Source organism: Macaca thibetana, chromosome 11 (genome assembly GCF_024542745.1).
Source record: "Macaca thibetana thibetana isolate TM-01 chromosome 11, ASM2454274v1, whole genome shotgun sequence".
Classification (NCBI taxonomy): Eukaryota; Metazoa; Chordata; class Mammalia; order Primates; family Cercopithecidae; genus Macaca; species Macaca thibetana.
The window spans coordinates 79,152,777-79,165,668 of record NC_065588.1 but is presented as its reverse complement, the minus strand read 5'-3'; the positions used below and the strand labels follow the sequence as shown (position 1 = coordinate 79,165,668).

Here is a 12,892-nt window from a genome sequence, read left to right as displayed (position 1 = left end):
GGCTCTGAACACAATACCCCAAAATATGGCACCTTGTCATGCTAAATGCTTTGAACTAAAAGATACTAGGCCGACAAAGCCTTCTAATCTCTATCATGGAAACAAAGTCTTTCTGAACTCCTCCTGTCCTCCTGTCTCCTACCTCTCTGTCTTCCCTGAAACAAGTCATAGATACATACTCTTCCCCTAAGTGAATCACAAAAATTAGAACTCTTCTCCACTACAGCAGGGCATAAAACCTAGAACGGTCACTTTCTCCCTCTCCAGTCTCCCTTGAAGATCCTCATTCCAAAGGGGTACTGCCCCATACCTTGAGGGAAGGAATGGTACAAAGAGAGGCCGATAAGAATCTGAACAGACAAGTCTTGCTGGGGTTTCCCACTCAGTGGATTACCAGTAGATCATACCCTTTTGTCCAAACACATTTCTACAAGGCTGTCCATGCTTTGTCAAACCTATGCATGAAATAGATGGTTTTCTCCAGGTCTTTGAAATTCATTTCTGAAGCCTCCTCTGTCATGTAAAATTTTGATTAAATAAATTTGTTAGGCTTTTGTCAAGTCAACCTGTCTTGTTATAGGAGTCTTGGCCATGACCCTTATGATGACTGAGGAAAGATATCACATCTTTCTACCCTTACAGTTGCCTATTCTAAATATGTACAAGAATATCTTCTCATTTCCTTGACATTGATTTTCAAGATTGTATCCTTCACACAAAATGATCTTCTTCCACATGACTATGTCTATTTCATCTAACTGGTGTCACTGTCAGCATCATTTAGAATGTTAAGATTTTGAAATCCAATTAATGAATTTTCCAGGTGTAACATAAAATCACAATTTTCTAAATAAAATCCAACCTGTATTTACTACTGAGTAAAAGTTTTACTCCATGTTTATTGCCCCAATTAAAGATTACAATACATATATTTTTTTTCATTTATTTCTATTAAAGTCTCAGAAAACAGTTGTATGTATCCATGGGTGTGGGTGTGTAGAGATGGAGTCTCGCCATGTTGACCAGGCTGGTCTCGATCTCTTGAGCTCAAGCAATCCTCTCACCTCAGCCTGCCATGGTGCTGGGATTACAGGCATGAGCCACCATGCCTAGCCTGAAAACAGATTTTTTTGAACAGAACACACTGAAACTATTTGGGAATCAGAGAATAAGAAGGATATAATTAGGTATTAATTTGACTATATTCATACCCTTATAATTCAATTTAAATATAAAGTTTTTAAGCTTTGATCTTTTTCTTTACCACAAAACTGGCAGGAGGATGAATTAATGTAACAGGTGGGCTCTTGTGGTTTTAATAGCAATGAAATATAATCAACTGTCTCATATCATATTTCCAGGAAAGCAAGCGACATTTAGACCTACACATGATCCCTAGGCAATCCTACTATAGGCATTAAAGTGTTCAAACTCCCCATAAGGGCTATATATCTTCTGGCCCTGGGTTTAATTGAAACTTTAAACAAAATATATTACCTACTTAATGCAGTTGAACTGGATGCTGGCCTTTATAGTGTACAGACTAATGCCTAGCAAATTAGCATCTGTAACCATAGTACATAATGTAGAGTTTATATATAGTGTAAAACGTAGAAAATGTATTTTTAAAAACTGTATTTTTTTTAATGAGAAATAAACTTTTAGGAGAAAAAATTATAGTTTTTGCTCATAAATTTTATATATTCATTATTTTTGATACATAGCCAAACATTCATGATTTCCTTATCTTGTTGACTATATAATCTTCAAAGTATACTTCTAAAATCTCTCAAATCTATATTTTGCCTTTCTGGACTGGCGAACTCCATATACCTGGCATTGGTCTCCTGGTTGTATCCTTTCTGATAATGGAAAAATGAAATGAAATAAAGAGACTTATCTTAAAAATTAGAGGTTCATATTATTTTTGGATTTCATAGATTAATGACTAATCCAGTTATATGGTCATATTCATATTTGTAGGATTGCCTCATTGATTTTCAAGAGTGCCAATGGAAGCAATCATAGGAAAATCACCAGAACTCAAAATAGGGGAAGCAGGTGGTATAAAGAGCTTAACGCTAGTGGAGTGTTAATGCTTCCACACTTGAAAGATGTGAAAGTTCAAATCTCACACAGTTAAAAACCATCTCTTTCACAGTCAGCATGCTAAATGCCTTGAGCAACCCACTTAAGAACAACTAAACACAGGAGAAAACATTAAGCATGTAAACCATCATGTCAAAAATTTACTCTGAATATCCCCACTTTAAATATATTCCGAAACAAGGTGAGGTAAACACATATACACATACAAACACAGATGAATCCAAGAAAAATACATGATTCAGTTAAACACAAGCCACACAGAAGGCTGAGAAAGAAACAGACTTCCTTTATACTCCTTCTGCCGACTGAACGCAGAGCATAATGTACAGACCTAAAGTAGAATTTGAATTTACAAGCGAGAATGTTCGCATTGTTTTCAGAAGGTGATTTGTCAGTTCTTCTCACCTAAATAGTTTAAAAAACTAAACATCACTTGTAGCTATTTATGACACTTAACTCTTTCATACCACAAGTTTCTTTCTCAAAAATACAATTCTAAAATTCACACAAGCTTTTTATACAAAAAAATTGCTGTAATAAATTCATTTTTGTTTCCTATTCATTGTTTTTCTTCCTCGTTCTCTGTGAATGGCCCAATAAACTCGGGAAAATATCTCATAATTAAAGAGCTGTTGTAAAGAATTAAAAGTTAAATTGAAATATTCCTCCTCCTTATTGAAGATATGGAGAGAAAACATTTTTTCAATTTCAAATCTATGTAAGTAAAACATTTATTAGATGAAGGATGATGGAGGAAAATACATTTTCCAATATTGAGCTGGGACTGAAAACTAAAAGGGATATACAAAACAAGAGATTATCATAAGAGAATCAGTACAGTACGATGAAAATGAAGGCAAAGAAGATAATAAAAAGCAATGGACCATTATCACACATTTCTCCTGGAGAAAAGAATCTCTCCCTAAGATAAATACATATTGTTCATCATAAACACACTTTTTAGAGAACAGGAAATTATGAATACGTATTTCTTAAGTATCACATAAGAAATTAAAAAGCTTGAGTTTCTCTTGTTTGTTTTCTTTGGTCTAGTCAACATAGCATAGCCTATATAGCTACAGACAAAATATTTTCAAGGTTAGAGTAATAGTATTCCATTTTACTCATAGGCATTTAATTATTACAGAGAGGCCCTAAAGAGCTCTGGACCAACTGTGAAATCTCCCAGAAAGTTCTTTGAGAGAAGGAACTAGATTAACTATTTACATGTCATATGTCTGCTGCCTCTGTACTGTCCCAGCACTTGTGACTTTTTTTTTTTTTTGCATACAGAGGTTATTCTAAACAGTTATTATAGACTAAAATGACAAGACAGTCACCCTAGGCTCTCTCTTACTCCATATAATACATTATGCCCTTTTGTTCTCAAGATATATTACCATGGTGAAATGATGTAAATTGCTTGTATAATTAAACCCAACAATTACTCGGCATTGAGAAAGCCAAGTCATTTTATTTTAAATAGTAAATAGGCTTAAAACGACCTCTGGGTTTGAAAGAGTTCAAACAGATAAAAATAATTGGACGCTGCAGCCTAATTTAGTTTCCCATAATCCCTTAGGATTATTCAAAAGCAATGCTTAAGTAGAGATAACAGGAGAAATAAACAATTATAGAGAAAGAAAAGAGAAACTGAGTGTATTTAGAAACTATCCTGCATTAAAAAAAATTTTTAAATATCCAGTATATTCAATATACTTTGCAGCTGTTTTATTTTTTTATAGTAAAACTGTAGAAGTTTTAATATATTTAATTTTTGCGAATTTTTAAGTGCAAAGGAAAACTATTTTGACACAGTAAAAAATGTGATAGTTTAGGTAACACAGAAGGACTAAGCAGAAAAAGCACTGGATTTAAGTCAAGAAACTATACTCCTGGTTCTAATACAAACTGTAAATCTGAACTTTATAAAATTTGGGGGGTGTTAATTTTTATCTTATAAAATATTATAAGGGCTTTGAAGACATGAGTCTTCCATTTTTAACATTCCATGATTCTAAAATACATCTATAATTTCAGAAGAAGAGAAACTGAGATCCAATAAATGCCTATGAGTGACAGAACACAGAATAATTTTGGTTAGATCTAGAAGAAAAATAAATCATGACAGAAAAAAACTCTAAGCTACATATGACAATTTTAATTTGGAGGAAGCACTCTATTAATGAAACCAGGTAAATTGGCAATAACAAAATATACTCTTTTAGTTTTGGTTAATATAGCTAATGGTAAGAGAAGGATTTTGACTGTAGTTACTGAGAGAAAAAGGGAAATGAGCCTGGAGAGAAAATACAGCAATTCCAGATAGGATAAAACTAAACAGAATCTCCATTGAACTGTGGTGACTACCAAGGCCATAATGATGACAAAAATCTTGTTTATGAAGTATTCATATTCACATTGCTAAATGCAAAAAGCCAGTGACAAAGAATACATCAACTTTTGGAGTTTAAAATCCTAAGGAAATGATGATAATTACAATGGAAAGTCCCGTTACAAAACACTTATTAGGTTAGGTAGTTGGACCAATTGTTTTACCTTTTTTATTTTATCACTTTAATCAATCCTCAAACCGTTACTACTGTTACCAAAATCTTATAAAAGGGAAACTGAGGCTTCTTTTAAGTAATTTTCCCAAGGATGCTCAGGGAGAAAGTGTCAAAGCCATAATTTGAACCAAGGGTATCTGACTTCAGGGACTACCTTATGGTGAATCTCAATTTAATCTAACCTGCTTTCTCAAGAGGAAATGAGGTCCACAGAATTAAGTCACACAACTGGCTAGGAGCAATTTAACACATATTTTGTGAGTTGTTCTCTTAATATTTCACGTATTACCATATCTTAATTATATGAACCCAAGTAAAATTTTAGCTTTTGTTTATAAAATACTATTTATCTGTTTAGTTTTTTATGTATGTTTGTAATTCACCTAATTCAGGATGGGAAGGCACTTCTCAATTATTGTTACTCAAACATCTTGGTTCTATGAAATTGAAGAGGATAAACGAGAATAGGCTTTTAAACATTTTTAAAGATTTACTTATAAGCTGCCATAATAAAATAAATGAATAGTTTTAAAATATGGAAAATTTAAGTTGGGGAATTAATCAAACGTGTTATTTTCTATTAATACATAAACAGGAAAAACACACTCACTTGGCATTCAGGGTAAGTCAACTGGCATGCGGCACATGGTATGTAATATGTTTTTCATAAAATGTTCAAAGGGAGATTAAAATCAAAGGACTAGAATGTTTTTTAACAAAAGCAACTGCAGTGAATTTAGTATTACACTAATAACCACATAAAAATATAATTGTATTTTTTCACACACACTCCTTTACTTCTGCTAACCTCTAAACAAAAGAAAAAATAGCATGGGAAAAAATAAAATGCTTGTATATCTATACACAAGTGCTTGGAGGTAGTGGTTGTGAAGGGGTAAATGACACATGAGAAAAATGAACACTTACAGGGTAAATCTAGCCAGACATTATAATCCATCACTGATCCCTAAAGGGCACTAATAATATGTAAAGATGTGAATTAGAAAACACATTCAAGGCTGTTGATAAACTTGATAGGATAATCAGCACATGCTGACAGACTAATGAAACTGATGAACTGATAGGGCAGCTTATCTCCTGGGTCATTTTTTTTCTTGTCAAATGGAGGCTAATCAAAATGTATTAGGAGCTAAAGCCAACACTTGGGGGATTTAACCCATTTTGATTAGGAGGTGAATTCACTTTCTGAGAAAATTATAGTTTCCTGAACAACTGAAACTATAAAACCTGATTGGCTAACAGACCTTCACATAAAATTAAATAGAAGGCAGCCATCATAATCATAGAAAAAATCTGGAATGTTAAATATTAAGACCCTCCCTTTAAAAATTGTTAGGGTGCTTTTCAGAGTCTGGACGAAGCAACCATCTCCTTCTCTAATGGAAAATGAGACAAAAGATTAAGCAATAACCCCCAGGGACACACTTATCTTTTGCTGCCTGTGTGAGCTGAGCATCTGTGTAACCATATGAGAGACAGATCCCAAGGTACTGGCTGAATTTTCAAATTTATTCACATAAAATAATTGAATGAATTTCTGAAACAGCTAACTCTAGTGAACATCACCGCTTTCCATTAACAACAATAACAACAAAAATACTACATGTAGTCTGTTGCCAAGAATCTTAGAGACCTATCCTAATTTGAAGAAAGATGTCTTATTTGATAACTGAGAAAAATTGGGAATAAGGCCTTGGAAGCACTAGAATTAAGAATAAAATAATAAACTAAAACCAAAGCTATAGAAAGCAATTCTCTCAGTATTTATTTTGACACAAAAACATCCACCATTAAAATAAAAAAGTTAATTCAACTCATAAATCTACACATCCTAAGCACGTGCTTTATGGACACATATATTTCATTCATATAGATAGATTGACAGTGAAATGCTGGATAGTAAAAGGCACTATTTCAATTTATAAAAAATTAATGGCAAGAATGTATTTAATGAAGCTAAATTTTAACCTTTTAGTAATTATGCCAAAGAGAAAAAAAATGACAATTAAAAAACACTCTAGTGTGCTATTTAATATGATATTCAATCACTCCCCAGGCAAATTGGGGGTGAGATTCCCAGAGACATGGAAAAAATATTTTAACCTTTTCCAAATAATTTTGTTTTTCTGTTTACTGTCCAGTGCTCCAGCCTATCTTTAAACTATTTCTAAATGTTCTGTTCTTTGGAAAAAAGAGAACATGAGTGTTCTTGTCAGGTGTATATTTTGTAGTTTGGGAGAGGTTTGGGATTTTTTTCTGTGCTCAAGACATAAAGCTACTATTAAATTCCTCAAATATAGAATGTAGAAGTGTACAGTAATCCTAGAGATTATATAGTCTAATCTCACTTATTTTATATGCATGAGAGAGGACTAGAAATATTAAACAACTTAAGCAGGTTTAATGAAAAGGGAAAATCTGACTTTGCAATTTGTGCTTTGGAAAAAAAGAAATATTTGATTTGAGGACAAAACATTTCTCTTCTCTTTATTATTTCCAAGCAGCAATATTAATTAATCATTAGGCCACCTTACTTTAGGGATTTTTTTTCCAAGTGTCATATGCTGAATATGTGGTTTGCAGTCATAACCATCATCAAACAACTGTAGCAACAATTTACTACAAGGCAGACAGGGATCAATCACAGATGAAAGCTATTTTATTATAATTTCTTGTTCTTGACCTCTTATACCCAGAAAAATTCATGGCTTAGATTTATATACTTTCTGATTAATAGAAATTAGGCTAATTATTCAACACAAAACATAGAATAATTGTTGTAGCACATCTATTGTCTACCTAATCTTGTTTTTTTTCTAAAATATTACGCTGAAAAGGTCTACTGAAATCCAACTGTTCATCAATGAAAACCACACAAGTTGGCTAATTTATCTTATCTTTTACAAGCATCAAAGTTCATTTATCTCTATGTCATAGCATGTTTAGAGACTCTTCTGATTAAGAAAATACTGTGATAAAAATTATCATGAATTTGATGAACCTACTAATATTAATGTATATTTTATTCATCTCTATTATTGAAAAATTATACATATATAGATTATTTCTACAGTCTCTAGAGTCTAGCTAATATTCAATACCCAGATGGTTTTGAGAGTCCTTTGCAATAATTCTGGGATATGACCAAGGTGTTGGGAATCGCTGTGCTAATGCATTTATTTATCATGTCAGAATAAATATGCTCTGTCAGAATTTGAGTATGATGCCAGATTGTGAATGTTTCTTTGTGAGGATTAATACGATTTATTAGAATTCCATTAAACACGAACATGGGTTCCTGTTCCTCCACGGGTCCCTGAAATATCAATTAAAAAATCTTAATGTTTTACTTACCCATCATGTTGTACAAGCTCTGTGGGGCAAACTGCCTTGGCATTTTCTGAATTGCTTCCTTGTATACACTAAGGGCTTCCTAATTTATAAAACAAAAAAAAAAAAGAGATAAATCATCACTAAAGTGCAGGGATCATCACTGAAAATAAGATAATAACGTTCTTCCAAAGTTAAAACCATCCACTGCTATTTCTAAATGGTTCACTAGAGGAAAATAATTGAGCTGTCCTTTTGTGGCATACTATCTCAATTCCACCACTGAAAATACTCAGCCCAGTCAGTGAAGAATGCCATAGCTTAACGAGGCGTTGAATGTTAGCAATAGTCTTTTAATACAAATTTTCAAGTTCATACAGATTACTCAACTAAAAAACTAAAAAATATATATATTTGAAAGTTATCCATTAGTCATCTAAAGCGCATAATTACTTTAAGTCAGGAAACCTGGTAGGATCTAAATATAATGTCAGCTAACAAATCTTCCAGCTCTTAAGACCCAGTGAAATTACTAAATGCAATTATTTTAAAAGTTGTATCTTCATCCTTATATTACAGTTTTAATACATTGCGTAAGAGTACATGAGTGGGAGGGCAGGGGAAAGCAGTTTGAAGGAGAGAGAGGGGCAATAAGGAACTCATGCAAGCAGGCTTCCAGGAAAGGAGGAACAGTCTGGGTCACCTCCTAACCTACTGTGCAACATCCTGTTACACCACTGATTCTTTTCTCTCAGTTAAGAAATAATAAAATTAAATTTTATTTCATAGCAGTTTTTTAAAGAATTAAGAGAAATGGGTGGCACTTATATCAAATCACTTCCTTAACATGCAAAGTACAAAGAAAGTATTTTTTAAAATCTCAAACACTGGCTATAGGGTAACAATCCTAGAAACTGTGTCTTGGATCATCAAACCAAAGAAATGGTGAGCAAAGAAGCTCGAGAAACATTTCATGTTATTTCCCCAATCTTGAACAGTCTCAATACATATTGACATACCATTGACATAATTGCTCTGAGAAACTCACAGGAAAGAAATCTATTAAATTTTTATTTAGCAGAAGCTTTTTCTAAACAAATTTGATCAAAAAACCCTTCTAATGTCATCAGGTATTAGTTTTTCAAAGGACAATAGTTTAATGTGTATACATATTAGTTGTTGAAAGGACACAGGCTCTGAAAGGAGGCTGTAGGTTAGAAACCACTGAGACTAGATCCGAACAAGGGGGAGAGAAAAGGATAGAGAGGCATTGGCCAGACCTCATAGTGTCCCTGCTCATGATACAGCTTTCCCAGGTTGTACAAACAACTGGTAACAGAGCTCTTGTGTGCATGAGGGTCCTTTAGGTTTTCATCTGGGATCTCAGAACACTTTAAGAATGTCCGTCGGGCCTCTTCCGTCCTTCCTTGGTTCATTAGAATAATACCAGTATTTAAATATGCAGCTGAGGGGGAAAAGTGGAAACGAAAATGTGAGAAGATGATATACACTGTGAATAAAATAAAGTTTTCTTTGTTTCAATTTGGTTTCTATGGTTTAGTGCTCATTAAAAAAGAAAAAAGTACTTAAGACACAAATACTCATGGGATCAACAATGGTAGTAGAAGCTGCAAATATCACTGCAAAACATATGAAATAGTCCCTGCCAGCAAGCACTTCCAAATATTTTAAGCTTAAAATCTAGTTGAGTAAAAGTTATAGCTATCATAATTTTTTAAATGATCAATGGACATCAAAGTATGATGCAATTGAAAGATATAACTGTTAGAGGTTCATAATTTGATTAGCAAGTATTCAGAAATAAAAGCACCAAGTGTTTTCTCAGTGAGGCTGTAGAGTTAATTTTCAAATATAGAAAGAGGTATAAAAAAATAAAAACTTGAATATTACTTACAAGCCAGGGTAGGCCTGCTCCCAATGGCCAATTTATAATAATGTAGTGCTTCTGAAAACCTGCTGTTCTCCTGGAGAAGTAGCCCTCTGCATGAGGAAAACAGAAATTTAGAGAAAGGACTGTATTATTATATATAAAACCACAAATTTTTATTTTATATTCCAAAAATAAAAACGGTTAACAACGCAGTAAAAATGCTAACCTGGTAGTATAAAAATAAATTCTAAATATAAGGAAATGATTCCTCAGGAGGGAAAATACTGGGTAGGTATCAGTTGCATTTGTGCTGCATTAGAAAGTATTAGGAGGTATTTTCTAAAAGCCTTTAACCACCATTGAACTTTCCCCTTTTCTAGCCGTCTTTTCTCTCCCACTAGAATTACTAACCACCTGGATTTCTTCTTGGAGCATGCACATTTTCCCATCACTTCAGAAAGGAAACTTGTCTAAGGCAGTGAGATATGTATATATGGAAACATGAGATGCCTCTCTCACTAGCTGTGTTACTTGGGAAATATTGGTGCTTGGCTGCCTGAGAGGAAAAAGGTAGTCTGGCTCAATAGTAAAAAGAGAGACTTTAATCAGATGCCAAAAAAGAACAACAAAAAAGACTGAAAGCTACCCACATCATCCTTTTCTTGATATTTGGATTTAGTTTAATAAGATTGGATTTCAGAACATTGTGCAAATTTCAGTTCACTGTTCTGAAAAACATCTTTCTCTGCAGACCCCAAGAATCCATAGGCTTTCTTAGAAGGCGCTAAGGTAGTAACTGCATGTAACATCTCAGCCAAGCCAGAACCCACCCTCATGACCGAATGAAATCAATTACAGGCATGTCTATCAAAACAAGGTGTTGGAGAATTGAACTAAGTTCAAAAAGCTCGCACAGAGGGCTTTTTGGCCTATCCCCATTCTCTTGTAATCAGTAAGTATCTTACAGACATTCCGCACATCTATTGAGCCTGAATACTGCTGTTATCATCTCAAATTGCAGATTCAACTTGGCAGCTGCTGAGGTCTTTGAAAGGCTGGTAAAATGGAGGTCAGAGAAAAGAGAAGGCTGCTAATGAAAACTTATTCTGTTAAGCATTTTAAAATACATTATTTAATGAGCATCTTGGGAAAATATTTAAAATTAAAGAATGCTCACATGTGTCAAAAGCACATATTAACAACTTCATTATTTCTCATAGTTGCTAAAAAGTCATCTGAATAAAGAACTCCCAAACACATTAAGATCACTTTCACATATATATATTTCTATTAAAAAATTTGAACAACAGTTAATTTGATCATGAAATTAATATGCTATGCTGTCAAGTGTACTTGTCTGCTGCTAGGAACAAGAGAGAATAAAGCTTCCTGCAGTAGTCAAGTATTTGTGGAAATGGTCAGTTTTATTCAAACATGGGCAAAATTGATAAAGAGGATGAACACATTTTTAAAAAGGAATATTCTTTATGACAATAATTTTACTGACATAATGCTTTCCCATGAATTAAACTCATACATATTAGCTAACTTCTGAAACTTATCTACAACCTTAAATGTCTTCATGGCTTTGCTTTAAAATTCAGATAAAGAAAAAAAAATTCAGATAAAGAGGTGCATCTCCTTTGATAGAAGGCTAAGGGCACGAGGGGAGAAATACCATCTAGATATTTAATTCTATTTTTTCTAGCTTTTTTAGAAATTAAAATCCTTCAATCAACCCCTCTTTGTCCCAATATCTTCAGCTGCTTTTACCATATAGTTTTCTTAAGATTACAAAAATGTTCATTTACCTCTTAGACATAGGAGAAGAAAATACCCGTATAACCTTTATTCTTTCTTGTATCCACCTCTAACTACTGCTTATGACCGTTCTTCCTTTCAAAGCCAGATTTTCTTTAACAATGGTCTGTGGTGTGTATGACCAATTTCCCAATCCCATTTACCCCTAAATCCTGTTTAGATTCCCTTCCCAGAATTCCCCTGAAATGTCCTATTAAATTTCTACCAATTATCAGACCCCCAAAATAGTGCACTTATGTCAAACTCCACTCAACTACTACACCTCAGACCACTGAATTCATCTTCCTTCCTGAAATTCTGTATTCCTGGGCTCCTGAGAGACCAGTCTTCTTGAGAACTTCCTACACAGAATGAAAAAGAAAATGTCTCTTTATTCATGAACTCCTTTAAAAGCAGTTGGTGTTTTACAGGATTTTGTACTTGTCTCTAGGAATAAATACAGTCTACATGGATAAATAGAGTCTCTGCATGACATCATGCATAAATGTGGCTCATGTATATGCTGACTGCCCACAATTTAGAAATAATGATCTCCCTCCTGACATCAAGATCTGCTTTCAAAAGCTGAGCCACAACAAGATGGAGGCTCACTGAAACTTCAAAATCAATACCTCCAAACAATGAAATCAGTATCTCCCACCGAAAAATAAATAAATGAAACAAATAAAATCGGGTAAAAATCTTTGTAATTAACACAAACTCCAGTTGCTAAAATGAGAAACCTGATTGTCACTCTTAAGTCTTCACTTATCCTCACAATTCCATGTTTTGTCTCCTAAGCCCACCTATTCTTATTTTCTAAGGCTCTTTACTCTGCCCCTCAAGGTTTATCTTTATAGCTCTGTCAGAGCCCTTTTTATCTTATCTGTCACCTGAATAACAGCAATAGCCCACTAATTAGTCTCCACATAATTACAATCCTAAAGGGCAAATATGCTATTAGGCTAGATGGAATGAACATGAAGGGAATGAGCACATATCTCTGACAATGTACCTAAAGCTCATAAACCTTGAAAACTGAGGTACGTAGCCTCATGGGATTCCCAATGTTGACAGACTATCTTCCTGTCATTTTCCAATTCATAAAATATACAAAGACGAAAAAAAAGATAAATAGTATAATAATCACACTGGGACAAACGTGTTCTGC

General features: G+C 33.7%; 1 protein-coding gene across 2 annotated transcripts in view; it reads right to left on the bottom strand.

Moving 5' to 3' along the window:
* TMTC2 (transmembrane O-mannosyltransferase targeting cadherins 2) overlaps nt 1–12,892 on the bottom strand; it is a 459,067-nt gene that overhangs the window by 169,516 nt on the left and 276,659 nt on the right. For both annotated transcript variants that reach the window (XM_050748326.1, XM_050748327.1), the window contains exons 5-7: nt 9,946–10,031; nt 9,311–9,495; nt 8,055–8,133 (exon numbers count right to left, since the gene is read on the bottom strand). In XM_050748326.1, coding sequence (XP_050604283.1) covers nt 8,055–8,133; nt 9,311–9,495; nt 9,946–10,031 — 350 coding nt within the window. The remainder of the gene's footprint in view (nt 1–8,054; nt 8,134–9,310; nt 9,496–9,945; nt 10,032–12,892) is intronic.